Source organism: Hippoglossus stenolepis, chromosome 6, assembly GCF_022539355.2.
Source record: "Hippoglossus stenolepis isolate QCI-W04-F060 chromosome 6, HSTE1.2, whole genome shotgun sequence".
NCBI classification, from domain to species: domain Eukaryota; kingdom Metazoa; phylum Chordata; class Actinopteri; order Pleuronectiformes; family Pleuronectidae; genus Hippoglossus; species Hippoglossus stenolepis.
This window is the reverse complement of record NC_061488.1, coordinates 2,280,200-2,306,925: the sequence shown is the minus strand read 5'-3', so window position 1 is coordinate 2,306,925 and position 26,726 is coordinate 2,280,200. Positions and strand designations below refer to the sequence as shown.

Sequence of the window (26,726 nt, the reverse complement as noted above, 5' to 3'; positions counted from 1 at the left end):
ATCACTAGGAAAGTAATGATGATTGACTCTTTATTTGTAACAGTAGGAGTAGGAGAGAAGACATAGAGCAGCAGCAGTGAGATGTTCTTCTCCTCTCTCCTTCAGACTGTACAATGGAAACCCTGTGGGGCAGCAGTTTGGACCAAAATGTGCCCGAGGTGACCGCGTTGGCTGTGGAATACACTCCGAAAATACAGAAGCAGGTTTTTCAACAGTCTTTTTCACCAAAAACGGCAAAGAGGTAAGTGTTTCGACGCGGTGGTGTCCGTGTTCGCCCTCTGTGTGTCTCACTCACTGTTTCTTCTCTCCCGTTCAGGTGGGTTCAGTGGAGGTTCCTGTGTTGGCTGAGGGGCTGTTCCCCGCGGTAGGGATGCACTCCATGGGGGAGGAGGTGAAGGTTGACCTGCAGGCTGAGTGGTTCCTGGAGGAGGATGAGAGTATGATGATGGTTGACAGCCATGAAGACGACTGGGGTCGGCTTTACGACGTCAGGGTGAGCGGAACGGTAAGAAGGAGAAAGAACTCTCTATTGGCTAATGGAGTGCTTCTACTTTTTTGGGAAATTTGTATTCCTCACGCTCGGGCCCCACTGGGTGCGTGTGCGACAGCTGCGTCACGGACCTGCTGCAGCTCATGTGCGTCTGCTGCAGAGCTGCTTCATGAGGTTTCTGGTACGACAACTGTATTCCCTTGAATAAAAGTAGCCTATGTTCTCAACTCAATGACAGATCTCTCCAGTACGTAACTGTGCATCTTCTGGTTCTGCAATAACAACAACAGAAACCTTGTCAACACTAATTCAACGCGCGCTGCTCACACATCCACTGTGGCCCAGACGTTACTGAGAATTACATAAGACGAGTATCACTTTCATCTTTTGTGATTACGAACAGTTCTGTGTTTAGCTTAGAACTAAGATTTGCGGCATAACAAGATAGATGATGGAACATAACATGAAATATCAGACATTTTCCTATCATCACATATCACTCAGCCCAGTGAGTTAAGTAATTGTATCAACCACCTTGCTGCTATTTTCAGAGTTGTTAAACACAGCTGAATAGCCTTGTAGGGACGGGTGGATTTTGCTGAATGCACATTGTATATTTTGTGTGTTTTTCTTGCATACGTGTTTGGAATGGGATCGGTTGAATCTGGGCTTTTGTTTAGATTAGAAAATATCTTTTATTCAGTCCCACAATGCCTTGTTAAAGCAGCATTGGAAATATATAAAGTAAGAAACGAGCAAATGGAAAATATAAAAATAGGAACAATGTAAACACGACAGAAAATACAAAAGTAGTAATTATATATACAATGTAAACGGGCTCTGTACCCTTTGTTTTGTGCTCTTACAAGATCATTCATCTGCTCGTGGTTTCACATATCCCTCGTTGTTGACAGCCGTGCTTAATGCTTCAGGGAAAGCTCGAGACACAATAATTGAAATTTAAATTATTTTGTCTCGTCCCATCATCGTCTTGCCGTGACTGGATTTGGGTCACCTTTGTTTTTGCAGGTTGCTTCATGACATCAGCTCAGGGATTTTCCTCCGAGTTCTGTGTAGACACCAGGTTCAGTAACAAGATAAACAGCAGACTGTCAGGGAAGACGTTGAGTCTCTCGTCTTTCATTCCCTCTTTGCTACTTCATAGTTGGGGATTATGCAACAGTTCAGATCAGTTCAACAGGCAAATCAACTTTCAGATCTTAGGCACACAAGCAGGGTGACTTTTATCTGCAGATAGAGATGCATATGAATCTTAAGACGTGTCTCGTTCAAGGAACCATCATCAGCTTTTGGTTGCCACATTGTAATCACTTTAATTGCAGTCATAATTTGTAGTCCTGTGTGTTATTATACCATTATACACCAATTAAACCTAATGAATTCTAATTAAACCTAATTCACACTACTCACTGCTTTTGGTGTAACTCCGAGACCTCACACGCTATAACAGTTGTGTGTTTGGTGAACTAATGAACACACGTTTAATATTGATGGCTCCACCGTGCTTTACCTGCTGTGACGTGTGACGTCTCATCAACTAGTTGCCATGTGTTTGGTGCTGGGGGTGGGGTGTATACAGAGCTACTTGAGAAAATACAGCTGAGTGGAGCTGAGACCTGATATAAACTAGAAGGACACTCAGGGAGCACGTATCACTGCCAAGGCCCAACAGTCTCCTTATGAAACCACATTTAAATTCGCTAGATCCACATTTTGTTTGGATCTGCACCGAATCACACATCAAGTTTCGTGGTAATGTGTCTTGTAGTTTTTGCGTAATTCTGCAAATGATCTGACCGACAGAAAAAGCAAACAAATGAGGATGAAAGGTGATGATAGTGATGATTGCAGCTGTATCGGTGATGGACTGACATCAGTCTATAGTTTGACTTGATGTGATAAATGCCTAAAGGTATTCTGCTTGTCACCAGTGACGTTTCAGAAAATCCTAAAAAGAGTTTAAAGTCTGGAACCAGGCCGACTAACCACCAGATGAATTGTGACCATAAAACTAGATTCAGAGCAAAAAAGACTGTGAAGGACTTCCAGTGATTCTCTTCTTTAACCTTGTTGTTTGTTGTTATATATTGTGTGTTGTCTGTTTGTGATTAGTGTTTCATGTTGTGTAGTATCATAGTATTGTAACACTGAACCATGCAATCATAGCCGGCTGGTGTTCGTGGTGTGATAAACATTTCCATGGTAACACCGAGCTCCATCGGTCAGAGATGTCACTGTCACACCTGAGGATTGTGGGTAGGGTAGTTCTTCTCCTCAACATCAATAATAGAACACGTTTTTCTTAAAACTCAATTGATATGATAAGAACTTGTGACTTCTACAGGAGAACATAACATTGTTTCACAATCTCATAGCTTGTAGTAAGTTTACCTAAAATATTTTCGCTGATAATCAAATCTCTGCACAGAGAATCAATGCTGGTGAGCTCTATAGTTTTGATTTAAACACAACTTTACTTTGTGATGACGACTTCATCTACGTGCCTCATGAAAGGTGTTTCTAATACTACTTATTTCAGGACCTTTGTGTTGCATTGCATCGCACACTATAGAGTTATTTATTTTTCTGTGCACTGTAATTACCTCCTGCAAGCCTGATCAGGTTTCTAGTTTCTCAGCTGTGTCAGATCAGGACACTTCTTCATCTGGTGATGCAGCGAGTGAGGTTAGGCTACTTATTGTGTTTGTGGAAAAGGGTACAGGAATGTTTTTGCCTTCTCTGTCTGAGCAGCTTTGACTTCCATCCTGCTCCTGTTCTAGTTATTTCTGTTAGTTAGTTTTGTCCGATTTTGCAGAAAACTTGTGTCGAGTCATATTGTTCCATTGACTTCGCAATTGCACTGTCTCTAAAGTTCCCTTTGCGTTCGGCCCGAAGACACAGTTAGGGTTTGTTTATGATTCTGTCAGAACTAGTTCACAAAAGCGAAAAATATGAAAAAGATACTTGATACTTCAGAATTAATAAACGAGAGGTTTCCCTCTTTTAGACCTAAATTAGAAGACGGACTCCTTCACCAGTAGAGTTTGCCTTTATGTTCTTTTCCGGTGAGACATGTTGGACGTCATGAAAACACAGGAAACTGAGAAGCTCCCTTACTCGCTCTTTCCACTGTTGTATCTTGCACGATATAAAGAAAAAAACTAAATCACAGTTGCTCATTGTTACCAAGGATTAAACAAAATCATTAACGCTCATGGCCACATCCGGACATTCAATGCGTGCATTAACGAAAAGATGCAGCATCAGCGTCTAGACTGTTGGTTTTATTTTGTCTTTAGCCACAAATGAATATGAATCAGCGTCTCCCACAGATTTAATTCAATCTATGGTGGTTACAGAGTTGTTTTCACTCTGAGTGACAGGTGCACAGACTAAGAGTGAAAGATAAGTTCTGGCGTGAGAGTAAACTGCATTGGTGCCCCAACTGCAGCTGAAGCTATGAGGTCTGAGTGTCTGTGTGAACGGTAAAAACATTATGGGCCATAGCGCGAGCGAGTGGTAGTGCGAGAGCACGACAGCACGAGCCACACGCGTTCATAATGAAACTGCGGTGGGACAAACTAGAATATGGCAGGTTGACACATATTTCCTCTTCGCTCCATCCAACAGAGACATTTCACCTGAATCCAGAAATGGGAACCTGATGGTGTCACTAGAAGTAAAAGTCAGGTGATCACAAACGTCTTTAGTCTTCGTCCTCCTGTCACATTAAAGTCGTTTAACGATTCAGATATTTCATCCTGAACCAAATGGTGGACCAACCTGCTGACACAGCCAGCTAGCAAGGCTAATTAGTCTCTTTGTTAAATAGCATAACAGATTTTTTTCCACCTTTTGCTTCGGGCCAAATTCAAGCGTCGCACAGTGATTAATAATGACCGACATTTGGCAGAGTTCAGGTGCAGGGTTGTTTTCTCAGACACAGACTAAACTATGATTCAAGAAGCTTCTATCAGCCACGTGAATGGTGCTCATTGTTGGAAACAACTTTGTCATCAGATGTATCAGGGCGCCGCATACCCGCCACTTTACAGGAGTGAACTGTAACACCTTTGTTCTGTGTTGAGGTGCGAGCTCTCATCGGCCCCTGCTCCCACTTCACAAACCACAGGACGACAGGCAGGTCTCTCATCGACCCGGCGGAGGTGACGCTCAGGCCGTGTGATAAACGTGCGTCTCCTCGCACACAAACATCCGTCACACGACATACAGCGCCGAGGCCACCGTCTTCTCCGAGAGCAGATGAGAGGGATGATTCAATTAGCAGTCTTGCTCTCTGTTTTTCTGTCTGTCTCCCTTTTTCTGTTTTTCTGGACCGAGGAGTGGCAATGGCATGAGACGTGTTGCCAGAGCCAAGTGCCTGGCAGCCCACCAGGTTGTAAAATTTCAATAAGTGGAGTAAGGGGACTCCAAGGAATCTTCCACTCTTTCTTATGTGGTTGGAGGTTTTCACAGCTGGAGCGCCCGGCTGCACGGTCGGCCCGACAGTCCAACACTGATTTCTTTCTCTTCTCTCCTTTTTCTTTTTCTCAGGTTTTCTTTTTTTCCTAATGAGCAAGCAGCCATTAGCCTCCAGGTCCGTGATGTGGTCTCTATTGTCAGGGTGATAACAGTCAAACAGATAAGGCTGTCAAGTCCTGACAAGTTCACCCTGGAGACAGGGAAAGCTGTGGGAGTTGTAACAGTAGCTGCTCCCTGTAACCACAGAGGCTACACTCACGTTTGAAAAAGGCGTTTTCAAACTAAAACGATCTCTGTCCACACAAGTGTTTTGGCTTTGTATCAGTTTTAATCCAAGTCCATAGTAACATGCACATAAACGCATATCACGTGACCACTCACGTACACTGGGCGTGCACGTGCCAGCTGATCTCCGCATGTATGCATTTGTATTATTGTAAAATCCAGAATGTAACTGCACAACAGCTGTTACAGAGACAACAGGGTGACCAACACTTGAAACTGATTATCCCTGTTGCGTTATACACTGGTAGCCGGGAAGGGGGGGTCATGTGATATTGTTTCCAAATATCTGTTTTACCAAATTTCCGAACTTCTCCATGTTAGCGGCTCTAAAACTCCGGAGTCGTGTGGACGCCGGGCGCATCTGAAGCAGAGGTGATCCTTTAAAATAAAAATGTCTTTGTGTGGATGTAGCAAGAGAAAGTTTGTTGAGAAAGAGCAACAAGCGAAAGAAAAGCAAAGTGTGGCCGAGGAAATAAAAATACAGGACAAGGAGTTACAGTAAAGTAGAGGTTTGTTTTGAAGGCCAGACATGTTTGAGGAGCAGGATTAAAATGAGGTAAGATTAGGTTTTAAGAGCAGAACATTATGTCAGCCACAAGGTGGTCTCACTTAATCTCTGTGTTGGTTTTGACTTCTAATTCACTTCATTGAGTGGTTTTAACCAAAGCTTTGCCTCAACTTTTCCAAGTGTCTACTTTGGATCTACGCTCTCCTCTCCTCTCCTCTCCTCTCCTCTCCTCTCCTCTCCTCTCTCCTCTCCTCTCCTCTCCTCTCCTCTCCTCTCTTCCTGGCCTTCTCTTTTACTCTTTCTCCTCATCTCTTCTCCTCCTCTCTTCCTAGCCTCCTCTTTTACTTTCCTCTCCTCTCCTTTCATCTCATCGCTCCCCATCTTCATCTCTTCTCTTCCTCTCTTCCTCTCTTCTCCTCTCCTCTTGTCTCCTTTCCTCCTTTCTTCCTCTCATCTCTCTTCTCATCTCCTCCTCCTCCTCCTCCTCTCGTTGTGCTTCTTTTCCTTTCCACTATCCTTTTCCCTCCTCTCCTTGTTTGGTCTCCACTGTTCCACTTTTCCTCTCCCCCATCCTTGTTTCCTCTCTTCTCCTCCTCCTCCTCCTCTTTGCTCCATATTTACAAAGCTCCTATGGATTTTAATAACATTTTAGCTGTCAGGCCTCGAGCTGTGAGGTGTATATTTTAACAGGCACCGAAATGTTTTTCCTCCTTTTTTCACACATGCGGCTTGCAACAGATATTTCCAGTCGTGGTGGTTTCCGATGACTTATGTATCTATCGCTGGGTTGCCACAGATGAATTACACCTCTGCGGCTCGTCAGTGGTTTGTCTCACCCAGCAGCACCTCGCAAACATTCGGTCAAAACAGTGGAATAGTTTTTACAGGTTGCTATTTGATAAGTGTGGATAATCACTGTTCCGGATGATAGCTGTCCTTACTGATTGTTAAGAGGAGAGGGGGGAAAAAAACAGGGTGACGGGAAAGATTGCTGCAAGAGGAATGACTTTCCTGACTGGTATGCTTTTGATGAGGCAGTACTGAGGAGCGCAAAGCCGCAGAATGCACGGAGCACAATGGTGATGGTAGTGACTTGTCTGCAGCTAAATCGTGGCCTTTGTGAATTGTTTACATTACAGTTTGGGGAGAGGGGCGGGGGGGTGCCACTCCTGTTTAGATAGGTGGGTGTCTGATCCGAGATTTCTGCCCACTATCATCATACCTACCTCACCAAATATTTCACTACCTTCTCTCCTCAGTGTCCTCATGTGTCCGGTGGCGTTGAGCAATGTTTGGGTTTTTTCCGATGCCAGAACTGATCAGACAAATTGGAGATTTAACATATAACTGTCAAGAGTTCAAAGTATACTTATAGATAGTATAGAAGATAGAATACATCGATAGATATGGTACAGATTTAAAAATGGGCAAAACCCTCAGCAAATTTACATAACAAAATCTCATAATAAAGAAAAGTACAATCATTTAACACTAAATAACAGTTTCAGTGTTTCATGCCGAGGCCAGAGGTCACGCAAGCAGTCAAACACGGTGCATGTTCAAGTGGGGGGTGAAGAGAGAACCCATTCAATTTCGGTGCGGATCTGAATCGGGGGGGTGGACCCAGGAATATCTTTTCACCTTCACTTTTAATTTAAAATCAGGCATTTTGAGGAGACTGATATAAAGGACCATCAGTGGAGAAACCTCAGTTACTTCATTTGTTGTTGCCTCAGGTTTGTTACGTGTCAGACTGGAACCCACACACAGACATGCCTAAATTACATGGACATGGGTTAGTGATTAAAAGTAACCATTAGTCCGCTGCTTGTTAGGGTTGTGTTAATAATCTCAGTCTGAAATCATCAGTGATTTGTGGGTTTCTGGCAAATTACTGCACATTTTAAATTACTGTCAGACACCATGTAGGAATTCAAATCTTTTATTTTCATGGTTTTCATTACGGTCATAAACACTAATAATAGTAAACTTTGAGATACGTGAAATCGTCTCTCGGATGATAAAGTGTGAGCTGCTGGGAGTTGGGATGAAAAGAGCCCATTATTATTATCAACCATGATAAATCAATAGCCTTATTATATAAAATACAGGATTTCATTTTCATAAACTGTGTGAGGACAAGAAAATTAAATCCTGTATTTAAAGGATCAATTAAAGTGTGGTGAGGTCAGAAGTGGACAACTTGGAACCAGACGGAGGAAACTCTCATTCCCTAAGAGTCGTCATCTTCATTGTTACAAATGGTCTCACATGCAGCGACCTACAGTAACACGCAACAGAGTTCAACTCGAGTTGCACATTTTGCCTTTTATATAATATAATATTACATAATGTGAACAAGCCCAACTGGTGAAACGGTCATTTATCACCCAGCCAGTAATGTTCTGTTCAGCACAGCAGGATGTTCTTGGTTGGTAACTAAAAATAGAACTTGTTAAATTGGTGTTTAACAGCAGAAAGGAAATCTATTTGATCACATGACATGAACTCAAACAGCTGTTTTGTCCCTGAGCTCCTTCGACAGGTCGAGCTTAGAACACAAAGACTTGATTGATCTGTTCAGGCCTTTTGTTAAACACCAATAAATTTAACATTCTTCTCCAGCTGAAGTGACTTCTTGATTTCTGTACAGTTACCTCATCGCATATGGATGGTTGGACTTTCTTTCTATACCTTTGTCTTGCCAGTGGACTGTGTCTTAGGCAAACAGGGCCTGTTTCGTAGTAATCTGAAATGAAATATGGTTTATTTTTCGCTTGCCGCCGTGCTGCTGCTCTGCTGTTTGTCTTGAGAGGAGACATTTGGCTGAGTTTCCAGTGCGTACGTGCGGCTCAGTGTGAACGCAGGCCTCCAATCCTCGGCCTCCTGCGTTGTCCCGGCAGTCGCTGTGCCCACCGAGTTAATCCCCTCAGCTGCGGATGAGCGGGCCGATGAGTAAGTGGACGGCACCTGAGTCGGCAGTTATCGGTTTTCCCAAGTTTACTGGCACATCTCGTGTTCTCTCGCTCCCCCCCCTCTTTCCACCTCTCCCCTCCACGAGGAGATTAAAACTCTTCAGGAAGTATGCGTCTTACCCTCTGACACATTTTTTTTTGCTGAGCAGTTAAGATTTTTTTTAAAAACTAGTCTACATATTGTTGTATCCATTCACAGCACCTGCTCTTCTGTCTGAGCAGATCAAGTGTGTGTGTGTTTTAGATTTTAATTATCCTCATTGCTCTGCAGCACCTATGCAGGTTTCCTGTTTCCTGTCTTCCTCTTGGAACAATAGATTCCAGAAGATGTTAGAATCCCAACATGACACTGCTGTTTGAGGAAAGTGGACGACTTTCCCATCAAGTTGTTGCAGCCAGTGGCTCAGTGATGATTGGCTCCAGTTCTCTGACCTGAGCAGCGTAAGAAAAGAATAAACCAGGAATAACGTCATTAATCAAATTTTAATAGATCCCTGTGCAATTGCACTGAAATGCTGAATAACAATGTACCGTTGTATAATAACTGTATTAGTTTTAAGTTCAAGCGTTGGTCCGGCTGGTCAACTAAGTTTTTTTAACTTTCTTTATTCAAAACGTGGTCTTTCAGTTTGAGGACTTGTTGATTTCCCGTTCAGATGTTGTAAAGCTCTCACTCAAAACCCGGCGCTCGCACTCAGATGGACCCTGCTTGTGCTTAGCTCTGCTCCGCTTGTGCTCAAACTGTGCGCTTGCACTCAGATATTTAGTTGCTTGGACAGATTTCCTGCGCTCCAGCTTCAGCTGCGCTCCTCACACGTTTCCACACCCACTGCAACATGCAACTTATTTGTTTACAGCTTTGTGATACGCAGCTGGTTGTAAGCTCCATTTCTCTGGAGGTGTTCAGCCACAATTAGGGGGTTTGGAGAACAAAGAGGTTAAATTATGTATTTAAGAAGTTATGTTTTTTAATTTCTTCACAGTGTTCCTGTGGATTTTATTACCTCTATGTATTTTACTTTGTACTGCTTCCCTGACCGAACTTTGTTTTACTTTGAAAAATGTTTTATGACGAAGAAAATACACCTCAGGGATTTAATAATCATTATATGATCTAAATGTTATAAACTTCCCATTTACTCATACAGATGGTGTTAACTCACCAAGATGTACAGAGATGCAGACAAAAGATCAATCGAATTGTATTTGTGTTATATTCACAAATCACAATTTGCCTTCTCGGGCTTAATAAGGTAGTAAACAATATAATATAATACAAAATGTTTGGTTTTGCAAATGTTTTATGAAGAAGGAAATACATATATCAAATTTGTTAGACCTCAGTGATAGACACAATATATTTTGGTAAATAAAACAATAAGTAAAACTTTTATTAGTTTACAAGAGTACTGAGTTTTTCTATTTCAGCATAACTAGCCTACGATAGCCATTTTTTCCAGTCTTTGATATTTGACAGCATTCGATGCTGCGTCAGTGAACCTGGTGCTAATCATGAACACATTCATTTGTCTGCTTCTCTGTATTTCTGACACTTTCTTGTTGAATCCAATTATTGAGTCTTTGTGTCAGATGGAAGTTTTTTTTTAAAGGTGTAGTTGTGATTTACAGTTTCATCCTTTCCACTAAAATACAACAATACATGAAGTATAACTGAATTTCTTGTACTCGTAGCTCTTACTCAAGAGCAACGCTGTGTTTTTATACAACGTTCCTGTAGAGTCGTAACTTTTTACGACTTTGTCCAAATAAATCAGCGCCGGTGGAAATACTTGCCGGCATCCGAGCCTGCAGGTTAATTTGGGTAACATCTTCCCAGCAGTGGTAACTGTGATAATAAAAGGAATGTATTAAAAGGTGATGAAAAGCTCCACATGGCCCATGAGTGATGAGGTGTTGGTGAAGGGCAACAATGTAGGTCCTTGGTTCTCACAGGTTTCAACGGGAATCGCACAGGGACGATTGATTGATTAAATCCGCAAAGTAACTGTACAGTTCACTCAAAGTGTTCAGACCTCTTCACGTTGTGTTGTGATGCAACCTTGAGCTAGAATACATTTAGCCTTTTTCTCCTCATCAATCCAGGAATCTCATAATGACGAAGCAATAACAGAAGTTTAAAAAGGTTTTTGTTCACATTGACACAAGTCTTGATTTGCTGTGACATTGAGGCGTCTCTACTGTGGCATATTCCACTGATCGTTTCTGTCTAAAACATCTACCACCACAGCCATAAGGTCGCAGTAACTGCAATACACGCAATCATAATAATAACAATAGAAAGGCAAACAGCTACTGCAGTCAGTGGAGGCAGGGCAGTGTTCCTTAACTAGTTAAACATGTCTTCTTCCACGTCATTGGATAACCTACAGCAGTGGTCGGCAACTGACACTCAAGACATGACATCTCCACCATGGCTGCAACATTCATAGAATAATTCCCTCTTTTGCAATTTGTCTACAAAGTAAAAGCACAATATTAGATTTTTTTGCTGCAGTGCTTTATATCGAGCAGAATTACAGAGCTTTTATTTTTGAAAACCTCTGAACTTTTGAACTCAATGGGCACTGCACTGGTAAGAAGTCTGAAACATTCCAGGACTCTTCAGGAGCTGGATGTTCAAACTGAGCCACCATGAGGGACCTTGGGGTGACCTTCAGACTTCCTGCAGAAGAACAAGTCTCAGTGCAGCACTCCACAGATCTGGACTTTATATCACAGCCTCTTCTGAGAGAAACACACATGAAAGCTTCTTAAGGACTCTTTGATGAGAGTAAGAGTGAGCAGTTTGGCCTGGAGGAAACCAGGCATCACTCATCACCTGTCTAATATCCATTCAACAGTGATGTCAGCATCATGCTGTGGGGAGGGGGGGGGGCGAGTAAAGTACAGAGATATTCTTCATGTTAGTCTGGTCCTGAGCACTCAGGACGTCCCACTTGGCTTCAGGTACAACCAAAACCTGTAGGAGTTTAAATCTTGAAGTCTGGACGGTTACGATTGCGAGTACTTCAGTTCTTTCACAGTGATCGAGACAAGATCGTGTTAATCCTGCAGCAGATGATAGATGATAGTGCTACCAAGACATAGCCCTGAGGAGAATGTTTGCTAACATTCTTCTGTTGACAAATGTTCAAACTTAACGTTAAAATCTCTCCTCTAGTTCTCGCTGAAGACCAACCAGCTCGACTGTATCTTCAGCCTTCTGACATATATATATATATTTTTTTTTCCCGCTGCAAAGCTACTGACATTAGAGCAAGTTCTTGCACCGTAGTCTTTACGTTTAGTTAACATCCGGTTCCTCTTGAGATTGAGTGAGACCATATGAGGTGGTGTTTGCTGCCTGATGCTCCGTCTGGCACGATAATGTTAATATCCTGCTGTGAGTGATGCGCTATTATTTTAAATTCTTCTTCACAGTGTTGCTGCAGATGTGATGCTGCATCCGAGACAAAGGTCCCCTTGTTTTGTAACAGATTGTACTCACATGCCAATTACAGCTGTTTTTTAAAATTTATTTTGCACATCTTTTGGTGCCAGGTTTCACTTTGTGTTTTCATGTCAGTCCCCATGATAGTGCTTGTAATGTCACATGACACATTACAGAGATATGCATCTTGGTTGTTCTTTGCACAAAACAGAGACTGATGGACAAGTCCCATTAAGCTACTGGAGGCCATCTAACCCAAATGGGATATTAATTGGAGCAGGGAAGCACAGCCACTGTTCCCGAGGCCAGAAGCAGCTCATGTACTTTCCAAATCAAAGCGGCACAGTTGCTCTGTATCTGTCATGTAGTTATGTTTTAATTTTTGATCACACTTATAGTGAGGATTTATTAAATAAAGTCGTTGCAATGAGGGAAAAAGGTAGAAGGCGAGGAAAAGCCGACTAAAATATACTTTTACAAAGGAATTTAGTTACAAAATCCCAAAGAAGCAACCCAGAGAGAGGACAACGTGTAATGGAAAGAATAAACACATAAAAGCAGCTGAGCTATGTTGACTCACCAACTGTTATGTGATGTCTAATCGAGTTAATGAAGAAGAGAATAAAGAGGAGGTCTCCTCATTTCAGTTTCTATAAGTTCCCCCATTAGCTGTGACAGGAAGCTGGCAGGACCACTCTTTGGGCGTTGCATCTGTTTCCCAGGCAGCACCTCAACAAAACATGGCCTCGCACACCACCACCACCGTTCTCCACACTCGGAATTACAGGGGAGAGAGAGCACGAGAGAAAGGGGGGGAGAGAGAGAGAGAGAGAGAGAGATATTATCAGCTATCACAGTGAGGTTTATTTCGCTCAGAGCTACGTCTCTCTTCTTCTGCCCCCTTGTTTCTTTCCTCCTTCATTACTCAGCAGCAAGAAGCAAATAAAAGGGTGTGACTGAGTGTACATCAAACTGAAACTTCCCTCCTGTCCTCCAAGAACAGCCGTTGTCCAGGCATGAAGGTGAAGCCGGGTTTGGAGACATTAGTACACATGAGACTGTCAGACAGCAGCTCTTACATTGTGGTGAATAATATGCAGTTACAGAATGTTTCCCTTGCTCCATGAGCCATGTTCAAACTATACATGCAGAACCATAATTCATTTATTTCATTAAATTAAGTTCACAGCTCAGAAAACCTATTTAAGTGTAGTGTCTCTTTAAATACTGTTGGAATTGTCTCAACCAGACAATGGAGACAGATTTTTTTTCTGCAGCTTTATGCAACCAGACTGATGGAATTACATAATCAGTGCCACGGGCGTTAGCTTAATAATCCTGTAAAGCCAAACCAGTGTATGTGCTGCTCTTCCAACTACCATCAAATTGCACACACTCATAAATATCAGTCTCTAAAACATGATTTTTTTTATCATCAAGAACCATGAACTATTTCCTGAGAAATAAACTAAAAAGTTGAAGAAAGTTTAAAAAAAAACTTCCTGGATCTGCCCCCTGATCTGGATCTATACCAAAACAGTTCCTGACTCATTCCACATCCTTCCACCTAGTTTGTTAATCTGTCCAGTGGCTTTTTGCATAATTCTACTAACTAATAGCAAAACAAACAAACCAAGATGAAGAGATAAACTCTGTGGAGGAGGCGAACGTCCACCACAGCCAAACAGTCCCCTGAATCATCATGCACTCTTAGATATCAGTCATTTAAACATGCATCAAGGTCCATGAGTTATTATTTGGGAAATCATTTCTTTTTTGGCTCATGTCCCAGCCTCCAAGTTTCATAAGAAACCATTGTGCAGTTTTTGTGTTATCCTGCTGACAAACAAGCAAATGTATTATTTTTTAAGTGGAATGAGTTGAATACTAAGTCAAATGAAGCGTTCTGGACATGAAGCACTGTTGAAAATCACGGGTGATTGTTGCATTTCTCTCAGTGACGTTTGGCAGTCCACCTGAACTCGTATAATTTATGGCCACACAGAAACTACACACACACAAGTTCTCAGCAAAAGGTTTAATCCATCATCAAGGTCGGAGACAGAAATGAAACTTTTCGCCTGTGTTCGCTTCGTTTCTGAGGAGTTCTCAGTTTGATGGATCACTAAGCAACAGGGAATAACAGAAATGGAAAATGGTAATAAGTTCATTGAGACACTTGACGTAGATGTTGAATAGCTGTTCCCACCAGGTGTGTCCTTCAAGTGTCTGGCTAGTGAAACATAGCACACCCAGGCGGCTTTACACGCACGCAGGCAAACACACGCGCACACACACACACACACACACACACACACACACACACACACAAAGAGGCTGAATAACAGAAGTAGTTTTGTCCACCCCCACCTTGTCTGTCATCCTGGTCTTTCAAGCCGGGGGCGTATTCTTCTCACTCACTCACACACATGGACTCACATGTCATGGAAACACTGTTCAGCCTAAAGGCTTTGTGGTTGCCTAGCTGCCCACCCACTCACCTGTACTCACCCAGCTTCACCTGTTTAGATGCTTAGGATCAAAATAGACCTGAAAGTAATTTCATTATCAGGTAACATGCGGGCCATCTCCAATGGTTGTTCATACTTGTAGAATGGGCGGTTCAGTGAGGGTTGGACTGGATTTGCAGGTGTCAATCTACCACGGTGCCCACTCACTGAGGGCGCACTTGCAAAAGCGAGTTGCACGGGTAAGTCCTTCTCCTCTTGAACAACACTGGGCTTAGGATCCTGCCCAAGCTTGATCTGCTGTGACCATCTTTTGTCTCCATCTCAACTTTCCACCTCACGAAGCCGACCTGCTGGCCCTTTGTGTCAGGTCGCCTGACGAACCTTTTCTAAAGAGTGAGGCAGGAAAAGTACACGACTGCTGGAAGTCTGTTTCCTCAGAAACTGAATACCAAGTCTGAACGGGGTCTTTGAGAGAATGCTGTGGTCTTAACATCCGTCCTGAGTGATCCAGTCACCAGTGGTCAGTGCGAAGTTCAGGTCTGAAAACAACCGAAGTCGTTAAAATGTGCAAAAAGTTGTGCAAAAGCTCATCAGAGTGTTCAAGTCAGAACAGGTTGTCTTCGCTTCCTGTGAAAAATGACATATGATGGAAGTGAACGTCGTCATTATCTTGTGTTGACATGAGTTCAGGTCCAAGTTCTAGTATTTTCAAGATGCCTCAGTGATTTGTCCTCTTCTGTAATTGTGCATCTCAGATGGTGGAACAGTTTAAACAAGACCCGTGCATGCTAACGTTAGCCAGGAAGAAAAAACCTGAAACGAATTTAGTTAGTTTCTTGCCCTAATTGATGCCTCACTAAAAACGAGACGTGATGTTTAATAAATTCACAGGTTCTGCCGTTGTTATGGAATCCGACCTGGAGGTTTGGACGCAGCTCTGGATGTTACATCACGCGTCACATTTAACAAGCTGATGAAAGAACAATAACTCAGTGGATAATCTGAGCCTGTATAATAGCATATTTTTGTTTGGTTTGTCGCTTTTTATTTTATCTCTTAAATTCTGAACCCCATTCCTCTCTCTCTCTCTCTCCCTCTTTTTATTGCCTTCCTCAGCTCTTGGAGTATGTTGGCAAAGGAAAGAGCATCATGGACGTGGGTTTGGCCCAGGCCCGTCAGCCCCTGACCACCCGCTGCCACTATTATGAAGTAGAGATCGTTGATGCCGGGGAGAAGTGCTACATTGCCCTGGGTTTGGCACGAAGGGTAAGCTTTCTAAGAAACCAGCAACTTTTGACAACTTCACACGCACCTCCACTCAACAGGGAAGCTTTTTTTTAATATGGCCCCTTCGCTCATGTTATTTTCCACACTGTCATATTTAAGGCAGTCGAGCTCTATGAGCTCAAAGGATGTGGAGTGCATTAATATGGCTCTTATTGGCTAATTCTTGCAGCATGCTCTCATATTCTGGTCCCTATAGATCAACAAGTAGCTGAGCTAACAACATATTAACCCATTTAGACTTAAGGTACTGAAAGATGACGCACTCTGAAACCAGTGCGTTGTTAGAAAACAGAAACCTGTGGGTTTTCTGAAGAGCAGAAAGAATTACTAACGTTTCCTGAAGCAGGAAGAAACTTAGAATAAAGATATTCTGTAGCTTAAACATTTGGCTTCTATTGTCAATCATTGTGTTTTCCCTAAACTCTTCCTCCTCGTCCTCCTCGTCCTCCTCGTCCTGTCCCTTAACGACTGAGCCTCGGTCAGCAGGAACATCGTCTGGGTCTGAATCTGAATTTGTTTCTACGAATATCACTGCTCTGAAAAACAAGCTACATCACCTATAGTGAATTTCACCTTTCCCACGAACATTTCAGCGAATCACGATGTATTTCGATCAGTCACAAGAAACGGAAAATACTTCAAATGGTAGAAGCACCCAAATGTCTTAAAGGTGTATACACGCATATGTTGCACCATGTCAACATGGGTTAGTTAGTTATTAGATCCTATTAAAAACGGGGTGAAACAACATGATTGACAGCTGAGACTGAGCACGCGTAGCAGCGAGATCTTGACGCTCCAGTCACCGATCACCGCTGCACAGACTCCGGCTCCGAATGACGTCGAAGCAGAAGGTGGCAGCGTTCGTATCCAGAAAATGTCAGAAGTGGAGATTCGACTTAGAGAAGAACTGGAGGAAGCTCTCAGCGTTCTCAGAACTTCTTGGTTCTGTCTCTGCTGCACCTGTGGCCTGTTATACGCTGCAGAAGCACTTGAAGCTTGAGGAATCCATTTCATTAAATGCTTTTAAATCCAAAGTAAGACCGAGAGACGGACTCCCTACGATGCATCGCTTCAACCTGCCTGCTTACAAAGCTTCAGTTTTGAAAGTTGATTTCTATTTCTTCACAATTTTGTCTCCTTTTGCGTTTTTCCTGGTTGAATAAAGGTTTAAAAAATTCTTTCCTATTATCCATCAGCAGAGCCATTCCTTTTGGATCTAATGGTCTACTTTGGGAACATGAAACACTTCCAAGAGGAAAATACAATTAGAGAAATTTTAACACCTCTCATTTGAGCCCTCATTTCTTTTTCCAAAGAATGCACATACGGTTCCCATTTCAGAATTAGCACTGCAGCTCTGCGAGCGACTATTACCATGTTGATCTGCTTTGAAGAATAAAACAAGCAGACCTGTAGATGCTTTGGCACCGACTACGAATGATAAACAGCCAGAGGGGCCAAGAGTGAATAAAATCGAGGTTAACATTTCAATACGCCGCAGCCAGGATGTTAAGTATGAGCAGTAACAGTTAAGGATGTTGCACTAGTTACTCTAGAGCTGTTTGGAATCGGCCTTGTTAGGCTTATTAGAGCAGGATTAAACTTGTATAAATGTCTGGTTTCTGATAGATGGATTCGCTCATAAAAACTATTTGCATTACATTTTTACCTAATATTATTCTTCTGACTCGGTAACTACGTCTTTGACAGCAGAGCTCATGATTTGTGAGTTTTTTACACCTTGTCAGTTTAGCCTCGAAAGTGTTATGAGTGTGAAATATTAGCGACTGCCCGAGCCAAGGCCCGCGGAGCGCTGCCAGCGCCGTCTCCCCCAGGTTCAAAACTCTGCTCCTTTTAATAACAAAAGTAAATGATGAAACTTGTACAACAGTTTTTCAAGGTCTCCACGGCGGTTTATATAAAACAGGAACGGAGGAACTCACAGGTCATTGAATAACATGAAGACAAAGAGAGCTTCAGATGCCTGAAGGATCACACTTAGGCTACATCCACTCTAATATGTTTTAGTTTGGAATGCAGCAGAACTCCTGCACCACTCCAGAGGTTTTCGAGCCTCTAAAACGGAGATTTGAAACTGCAGCTGGTTCTGGTTCAGAGTCAAAACTCCTGGGTTGTGTTTTAGAAAATGAGACTTTTTGGAAATGATGATGCAGGCACTGAAATCCGCCTCCTGATTGGGTCTTAGCAGCCTCGTTGTGTCCTTCCTTTATTTGTCACTTTCTTCTCACGTAAGCCTTAAAATGGCCTCCTTAAAATGAAAATGTAGATGTAGCCTTAGACAGCAGACGTGTGTTGCTCACAGGTTTCCATCCAGTGAACAATTGAATCTGAATAATCCTTTTTGTAGACAGCCTCATGTGGGTTGTTGCAGGTTAGGTAGTCTAACACAGATTCACACCAGACGGTAGTTTTTGTTCAGTTATTTCAACTCCTGCTGGACTTGTTTTGATCGCGTGTATATACGGAGGAGGAGCTGGCATTCGCTTTCTCTCTTTTATGGGTCCAGTTGTGGTGACCGCAAATGACCAGACTATCAAAACTCAGAGCGACGAGCAGATGTGTAACTTCAGTCATCTGTGTAGCTGCTTTCAGGCCCACACTGAACTCCAGGTAGTCTCCTGGAATGATCTGGAGGGGCTGTGTGTGAGAACACAAATCTCAGAGTCAGTTGCTGCGGACATGCTCCAGAGTTTCTCCTGCCGGCCTCCTAGTAAACACTCTGGATAATGTTTGAGCCCATGTGAGAACAGCAGGACCTTCAACAACTACAGCACAGTTATCTGGATATGGAAGAAAACTCTATTCAATCAAGCTGCACCACATTTCAGTCCCCTGATATCTAGACCCATTAATTATTCTTTTGGGAAAATGTCTCACAATGTTAAAGAATGAGAAGAAAAATATTCCTGGAACTGCTCCAAAATTTAATGAGTTCTTTCCTGGACTTTACCACATCCTTCCAGCAAGTTTCGTGGAAATTCGTTCGGCTGTTTCTGTGAAATCCTGCTTCTGAAGAAACCAACACAGACAGGGCTGAAAGCATTGGGTTCAAATCCCATCATACTCATCACATACATTTATTATATTCACTTTGATTGTGATCTGTTTGATTGTGATGCAAAACTAGAACTAGAATACCCTCTGATAATTGCTGAACAAAAAAAAGGAGTCCATGTGCACACACACATCCTCTGGGTTAAACAAACAGACGGTGTTCCCATGGGTGAGAAAGAAGCCGAGAGGTGATAACTCCAGTCCCATTACCTCCTCAGAGTTCCCCTGTCCTTTCTGTTTGCTCCACCACTTTTCTCCCTGCATCTGGGTTTCATTATAAAGATATTAAGCTCCAGTCCAGGAGAGGTGATAAAGCACCAAATTGAAGGCCCTGGGTAATGACTGTTTACTCTACAGCAGTCGCAAGTTTGCATGCTGGTCTCTTTCACGTAGCATCCTGTGGTAAGAAAGCAGGCTTGGATATAAACACAGATCCACTCATTAATACCAGAGTGTCTCTCTCTCTCTCTCTCTCTCTCTCTCTCTCTCTCTCTCTCTCTCTCTCTCTCTCTCTCTCTCTCTCTGCTCATAGATCTTCACCTTACAAATCCCTTTCTTCTTAAGTCTTAAGAAATGAAACACAAACAATCTCCATCCATTGACTGTAAATATAGACGGATGACACGTCCCCACTTCTTCCCTTTGTACAAAAATGAAGCCAAAATATCCTGGATTTGCGGGCGGCCATCTTGCACTTTTTGATGTCATCTAGAGCGAGAGCCTGCCCAGTAGAGATTGTTGAGTAGAGTTGCTGTATCAAGCTGTCAATCATGACGTCTCCCCCTGTTTTTATATCATCAAATAACTCAAACTGATCAGAGACATCAACAGAAACAATCTATGAGAGACGTTTTTTTTTTTGATTGAGGTTGTAAATAGTTATGGACCCTGTTCAGACTCCATACAGTTATCCAATCACAAGTGGTCAGCGCTAAGTTCAGGTCTGAACACGCCCACATCCGTCCTGAAATCTGATCTTTTCCTAAATGAGGAAAATCTGTCTTTAATTAATTAATGAATGTAGTCGTCTCGCTGACTCTCAGTCATCAGACACATCTGTAAACGAGAAACAACATCAGTTGATCTTTGCAAACGCAACAACAATTGATTGATTATTTTCATACAGAGCAGGAAGTGACATAGGATCACAAGTATTTTGAAACCAGGTGTGAACACAGGTACTTCATTCTGAGCGGTCGTCCTCTAACCAGAAGGTCGGCGGTTCGATCTCTCTGCACACAGATGCATGTATGAATGCGTTTGTGTGTAAAGCTGTAGTGTAAAGTGCTTTGAGTGAATATAGACCAATTAGGACTGGTGATTGTTGTGAATTACAACAGCTACTGACCAGAGGCGTGGCTGGACGAGACTCCGTGATTTGACTTAGACGGTCACGTATCCATCAGCGTGAAACATAATGTTGTTTGTGATCCACAGACTTCTCCTCTGGTGCCAAGCGCAGGTCGGGATTTAATTTCTCCTGATTCACGGCTGCAGAACTAATGACTTAACCATCAGCTGCAGCTCTGTGTTTACTACTAATTAGAAAACGCCAGCATGGTAAACATGGTAAACATCACACAGTAACATTACACAGCGTGCACCTCTACATCCTCACAGAGCCGCCAGCAACTATTGATCTTGTTTACGTGAACATTCATGGTTTGAATTTCGCTGTTGATTCTGGTGAAAATCTTTTCAAAGATTAAGTACAAAGGGAAAACTGAGGCTCAAGATATTAAAATCAAATTGGGTTTTTAAAAAATGTGGAAGTACGTTCTTGTAATCCCCGGAGTCCCTGTTGCCAGTTTCCTGTCCAACAGGGAACTTGGAGGAACTCGTTCTGATTTTAAATGGGTTTTTTTTTTTTATGTAGAGCAAATGTGTTTTCTGTAGGTTTGTTATCTCGAACCTGACTGCTGTTCCTAGACCTGACGTGACCCTTTGCTTTCTCCGCCGTTCCTCTGGAGAAAAGCCTCTTAATGAATGTACAGCATGCATATGCTTGGTATGTTGGTGGGTTGTTTTTCATCCGGTACACACACCGGTTGCTAGGATGTGGGACAAAGAGAGATCTCGCCTTAGTTATGAGGTGGAAAAGTGTAGGGGTTAGATGGGTGTGTGTGTGTGTGTGTGTGTGGGTGTGTCTGTGTGCGTTTGGGTGGGGGTAGCGAGGTAAAACATTAGGAGGTAGAAAAATAAAGGGAAGACGAAGATGAAAAACACTGAGGAACGAGCAGGACGACCCTCATGTGCTGAAAAAAAACATCTTAATTCTGTGGGGGGGGCAGGAAGTGGAGAGGCAGGTAGGGGTATAGGATGTAAAACATAAAAGATTGATGGATAGGTGTCATATCTGTGATGAGGAGTGAAGGGAACGAGAGTTTTCTCAGTTCACCCTTGACCCCTCTATATCTTAATGATTACTGTATTGGCTCACTCAAACTTATTGTAGCTACGCAGCCATAAAGCCATACACACACACACACACACACACAATACATTATGCATTCCTACACACAAGCGAGAAACATGAAGTGCTCCGCGGACTGGAATGGCAGCGTTTCCTCTGTCCTCGTTTGCCCCAGGACCAGGTCCTGGGAACAGTTCCCTTCCTCTTCCTCCTGTGATGCAGCAGTCCTACCAAAGACTGTTAATCGCGGTTCCTGTGACCCTGTTTATTCCTAGAGGTCAGTTTGATATGAAACAAAAGAGCAGCCGCTGTGCCAAAGCCTCGGATCTGGAAGCTGTAGAACACAAAGCGCCATCATCCCAGCTACTGACCTGCTCCCTGGTACAAGAACAGATTGACCGAGAATTAATCTGCAATTATTATCAAACGTGTAGGTTTTTATTCATTTTTAAAGCAAGCTGACAATTTTTATACATTTTTCTTATATTTTTTTAATGTCCCTGTACAACACCTTGACAAGGTACAAGGTACTTTATGAATACAATTCCCGTACCTTGCTTATTTATAAAAAATGTTTTGCTTCTCAAATGTGAGAATTTAATTTTTTTCTTGTCGTACATAGTGAACTGAGTAGCTTTGGGTTTCTGAAAGTTGATTGGATAAACGAAACCCCTAACCCGATTTCATCCTCGTAAAAACATTTATCACTATTTCCTGACATTTTAAATACAATACAATGAATCATTAATATGAGAAAATATGTCGACAAGGAAATGATTTTTATGACCATACTCGTGATGATAATCCCAGGAAACAAATTGAGTTGCATACAGAGAACGACGGCCATAGAACTTCTGTTATTATCGACTCCGACAGTCGCAACTTAAAAATGTATAAATCTAGGAATACACAACAGTTACTTCTTTTAAAAAGCTGTTAATGTGCAGCCACTGTTTATAAAAAGAAAAGACCTTTTGAGTTACACGTCACCGTTTTACTTTACTTCTTCTTCGCTCTAAAAGCAGCACTTGCCAGTGACAGCACAACTTAAGAGATTTCTGGCAAAAGGAAAATACAGTTTTATCAGAGTGAAACTCTAAAGACGTTTTATCGGATCAGTTCATGGACTCACGTACTCGCCGATGGCCGACCGGGCATTTTTTGGCCGTATCACCGTCATTTCCAATCCTGGTATCGGAACATCTCTTATCCTGTTATAATTTGAAGATGTGTGTGTGTGTGTGTGTGTATATACCTGTATATGTATGTATGTGTATACGTATATATGTATTAGTACACTGCTAAGCTACTCATTCAGCAACAGAACAAACTTGGTATTGTATCAGTTTTATCTGTTTGTATAGAGAAAGCACTTGCATCCGTAAAAAGTGACAGACTTGCCCGAACACATAGACACACAGATGGGCTGTAATTTTCCTCTCTCCAGTCAGATCATCAGCTAATGTCAGACAGTTGCTGTTATCGTGTGGGGAGCCAGAGGTTTTAGCCTGATGACACAAGGTTATGCAAACAGACCTGCATTAGTTCCCTACACAGTCTCTGCCCAACCCCTATAGGTGAGGTTGTATGGGCAGGTACAAACAGAAACACCCTACTTTCCCTTGTTCCAAGCTTCAGCGCGCGCGCGCACACACACACACACACACACACACACACAGCTTTAGTTATATTTTTAGGCAGCTCCGTGATATGCCAGTTTGCTATCTGCACCAGATGATGGGTATCTGCTTCCACATGGTTTTCCTCTCGGCCCGCACCTCTCCGCTCGGTATTCTCTCAGACTTGTTTACTCTGCCACAGTGTGGAAATGCAGGCTGCTCTGAAGACGCTGGTGCTGCAGCCGAGGATCTGATGCTGCAGACCCTCGCTCCGCAGCTGGCGTCTCACTGATGGCTTCTGCAGGCCCGCGGAGGTATCCACCGTGTTTCCAAAGGGAACGGAGCAGCTGATTAACATTGCGTTTCATCATTTCATCGTGTGTTGATAGAGAAGTGTAGGTGTGAATTAGTGGCGCCACCCCTAACTCCCAAACCACAGTAGGTTGGAATGTTTCTCTTATCAGACGTGATCTGTTCCAAGTCCCACAGAACAAATCTTTTTACTCTTTTGTTTTTAGACTGTCAGTTTGTTGCCTTCTTGGTGATTTGATTAATGCTACTTGGCAAAGTGCGTTTCTCCTCGACACAGGAGGCTATTGAATAGCAAATTTGTATTGCCCCAAATTACTGGCAGGAATACGGACTTCAATATAAAATGCAGTTTGTTGCCTGTCAACAGTCTGTGGATTCCTGTTGCTGCAACACTGTGGTAAGAGAGTCTGAAATGTGCACTTGATGGTTTCACACACGTGCAAGAAGCTACAGCTACTTGTTCCAGGGTCGGCATCGTAACGGGGTCCGGACTTTCTGCAGAGTTTGCCTTTCACATGTGAAGAGTGCAGCAGGAGATTGTCCAACACAACACAGAGACATCTCTGGAGCGTTGAGGTGAGGGGCAGCACAACAAGCAGGAGACTGGACATCACATTCCGCTGTGGAGCTCCTGTGTTGTTACTCACAGCACATGGACGGCTGCGTCTGCCCTCATCACCGAGACCTCTCGAATCTCGTCTTCCCAAGTGGACGTCTTTGTCTGTTGCTTCTACATGTATGGCTTCTCTTTTCGCTTGGACATTATCTGGAGGGAGCCGGCAGGAGAGTCTCCGGAGAATGTCTCGAGCGACTCACTTGGACATTTACGGATAATGTCCGGAGATTATCAGAGTTCAGTGCGTTGCTCTTGTACTGCAGTGTTGCACTCGTTGGTCCTGGTGTTTGAAGTATAGACCAGGGGTCGGCAACCTTTTTGACAATAAGTGCCAATGTAACATTTTCTTGTGAATTAGTGTGCCATATCAACACTTCTTTATATTAAGTTTTATTATTGAACCACATTATTTCCAACAGACGTGTCATTTTATTCCATCCATATTGGCTATATATAGAACAACACTTTAAAGAAACATGTTTATCTCATTATGATTGCAATAATAAGTTTGTCATTAACCCCACCAACCACACTCATATTCAGAATTGATAAAGCTTGCTTCAAAGACTTTGAGAGAGTTGGTTTGCTTCTCATACCTGGACACTGCACGTTTCATTGACTCTCATTACGTTATTCATTATTCTCAAAACATTACGTGCACACAGCACGGTCCTTATGAAAAACAAAGCCTTAGTCTTCTGCCCATGAGGGCTGAAATGCCTGTGCCTTCGTTTTTTTTAGCTAGCGGGCATGCCATCACCAGTACACCTGAACGGCTGCACTTCACGGAGATTCATGTGGGAAATGCGAGCAGCGCCGGCTGGGAGGCTTCTTATTATTTAATGGCGATTGGCATCCAGCCTATGGTGCATTACTGGCACCTAGTGGCTGGGAGGTGTTAACATCAATCAGGCTAAATAATACAGGCTGCGTGACGGCAAAACCTTTGAACATTTCTTTATTAAGAAATCGCCTGCGTGCCAGTGATTATGGTGCCATAGGTTGCTGACCCCTGATATAGACGATAGCTTTTCAGATATTTCCGTTTAGGCCACCGATGGACTGACCGTACTCAGTAGTCGATGCTGTTCTATTCAGATAACAGGATATTGTGAAGCTGCATTCTGTAGCGAAGGGACGGACAGATCACACAGAGGAGATGTTTTGAATTAGAGATGATGGACATAACAATTACTAAGGAGACAGCAACCCAAACAGGCATTTACCAGTTGATCCATTTATCAGACACAAGTCTGCGGTTCCCATTAAAGCACTATAAATCCATTCCTAATTTTTTTTTTTTTTTTGCCGTTCCTAATGTTGTCTTATTTCAGCAAGTTCCTCCAAATCACTGATCAGATCTGAGTCTGTGGATCATCAATCAGGGAGCAAACAAACACGCAGTCTTTCCTCTTCTCCTCGCGGAGATGAAGCCCACATGCCAGTCAGCCAAAGGAATCCTCAGGCTTGTGGTTGAGACGAGGAGAAAGAGGAGCAGACTTGGCGGATCAGGGGCTTTCGGGCTTGGAGCAGTAGCTGCATTCCTCCATGTCTCTCTGTCTTCCTCTGCTGATGTCTCACTCCGTCCTTCTCCTGCCCGCTCGCTTCCCCCCCAATCCATCTCCATTTCCTCTTCCTCAGTCCCCAATGGGGTTGTCAGACATGATCGCTGGTGTTTCACTGATCCGTCCTGGCCTCAAACGCTGCCTTGCCTGACCTGGCTGCCGTCCGCTGCGTCCCCATTACTCACATCTCTGCTCCTCACAGGTGCTAATAGTAATAATTTAATTTGCCTTATTTTGCTTATGAGTAATGTGTTGCCTCTTTCAGTCTCTTCATCCGTCATCGGGAGCCGTTCTTTTGTTTGGATAAAACCATGTTTTCCTTTACAGTGACTTGCTAAAGCCTGACCTTCTTTTCGTCTTTCTTGGACGTCATAGTGGTCGTATGTCGGATTTATTAGACTTGAGAGAAGATGAAAATAAAAGGGCCCTTTGGTTTTCTGATTTTTTTTTTTTGCCTGTTAGTACTAGCAGGAACGAAATGCAGCCGCGAGAGAGAGTTCACCTGCAAGAATATGAACAAGAAAGTATTTAGAAGTAGTTAACGGAGAGATGAAAGAGGAGTATAATGTCATTTCCCTCCTCCTCGTCCTTCCTCTCTTGTTCATTATTGTGTTTCTACAGTAATTGAGGTGCAGCCTAGAAGACAGATACAAATCTCTGGTAATTACCTCTGAGTCATACTCTGATCTTATCCAAAAGTTGGCCCACTAGTTATTTCTGTTGGCATCATGAGGCCTGGAGAGAGACATCCATACTGTACAGATGTAGAGAGAGACCAGATATGGAGTCCTTGTAGTCATTAGCGTTGGTAAAGGAATACAGCAACCGGATTCCACCTGCAGTTCCCTGGGAAACAAGAGATTCTCATCTTCGGTTCATTTGCATACAAAGCTGTGGATGTTCGAACTGACCGCCCGCGAAACTCCTCCCTCAAACCCCCGGCGATGTCAAGTGGGCGCAGGACGTCCGTGAAACTTCCACTTGCTGCCCGTGTTGGAGCGATGTGCACGAGTTGTAGTAAGATTGATATTCTGCATTTTGGAGAGTTTGGAGGGTGGTGACTTTATTATTGCAAGAATAAACATGCGAGGAATGGATCGAAAAGTTAGGTGTGTGTGTGTGTGGGGGTGTGTGAGAGAGTTTGAGAACTTGT

The 26,726-nt window shown here is 43.0% G+C and overlaps 1 protein-coding gene across 1 annotated transcript in view; it reads left to right on the top strand.

Moving 5' to 3' along the window:
- The window catches only part of spryd3 (SPRY domain containing 3), a 50,700-nt gene that overhangs the window by 10,249 nt on the left and 13,725 nt on the right, over positions 1 to 26,726 (top strand). The window contains exons 5-7 of the mRNA XM_035159316.2: positions 106 to 241; positions 317 to 505; positions 15,800 to 15,949. Of these exons, the coding sequence (XP_035015207.2) occupies positions 106 to 241; positions 317 to 505; positions 15,800 to 15,949 (475 nt within the window). The remainder of the gene's footprint in view (positions 1 to 105; positions 242 to 316; positions 506 to 15,799; positions 15,950 to 26,726) is intronic.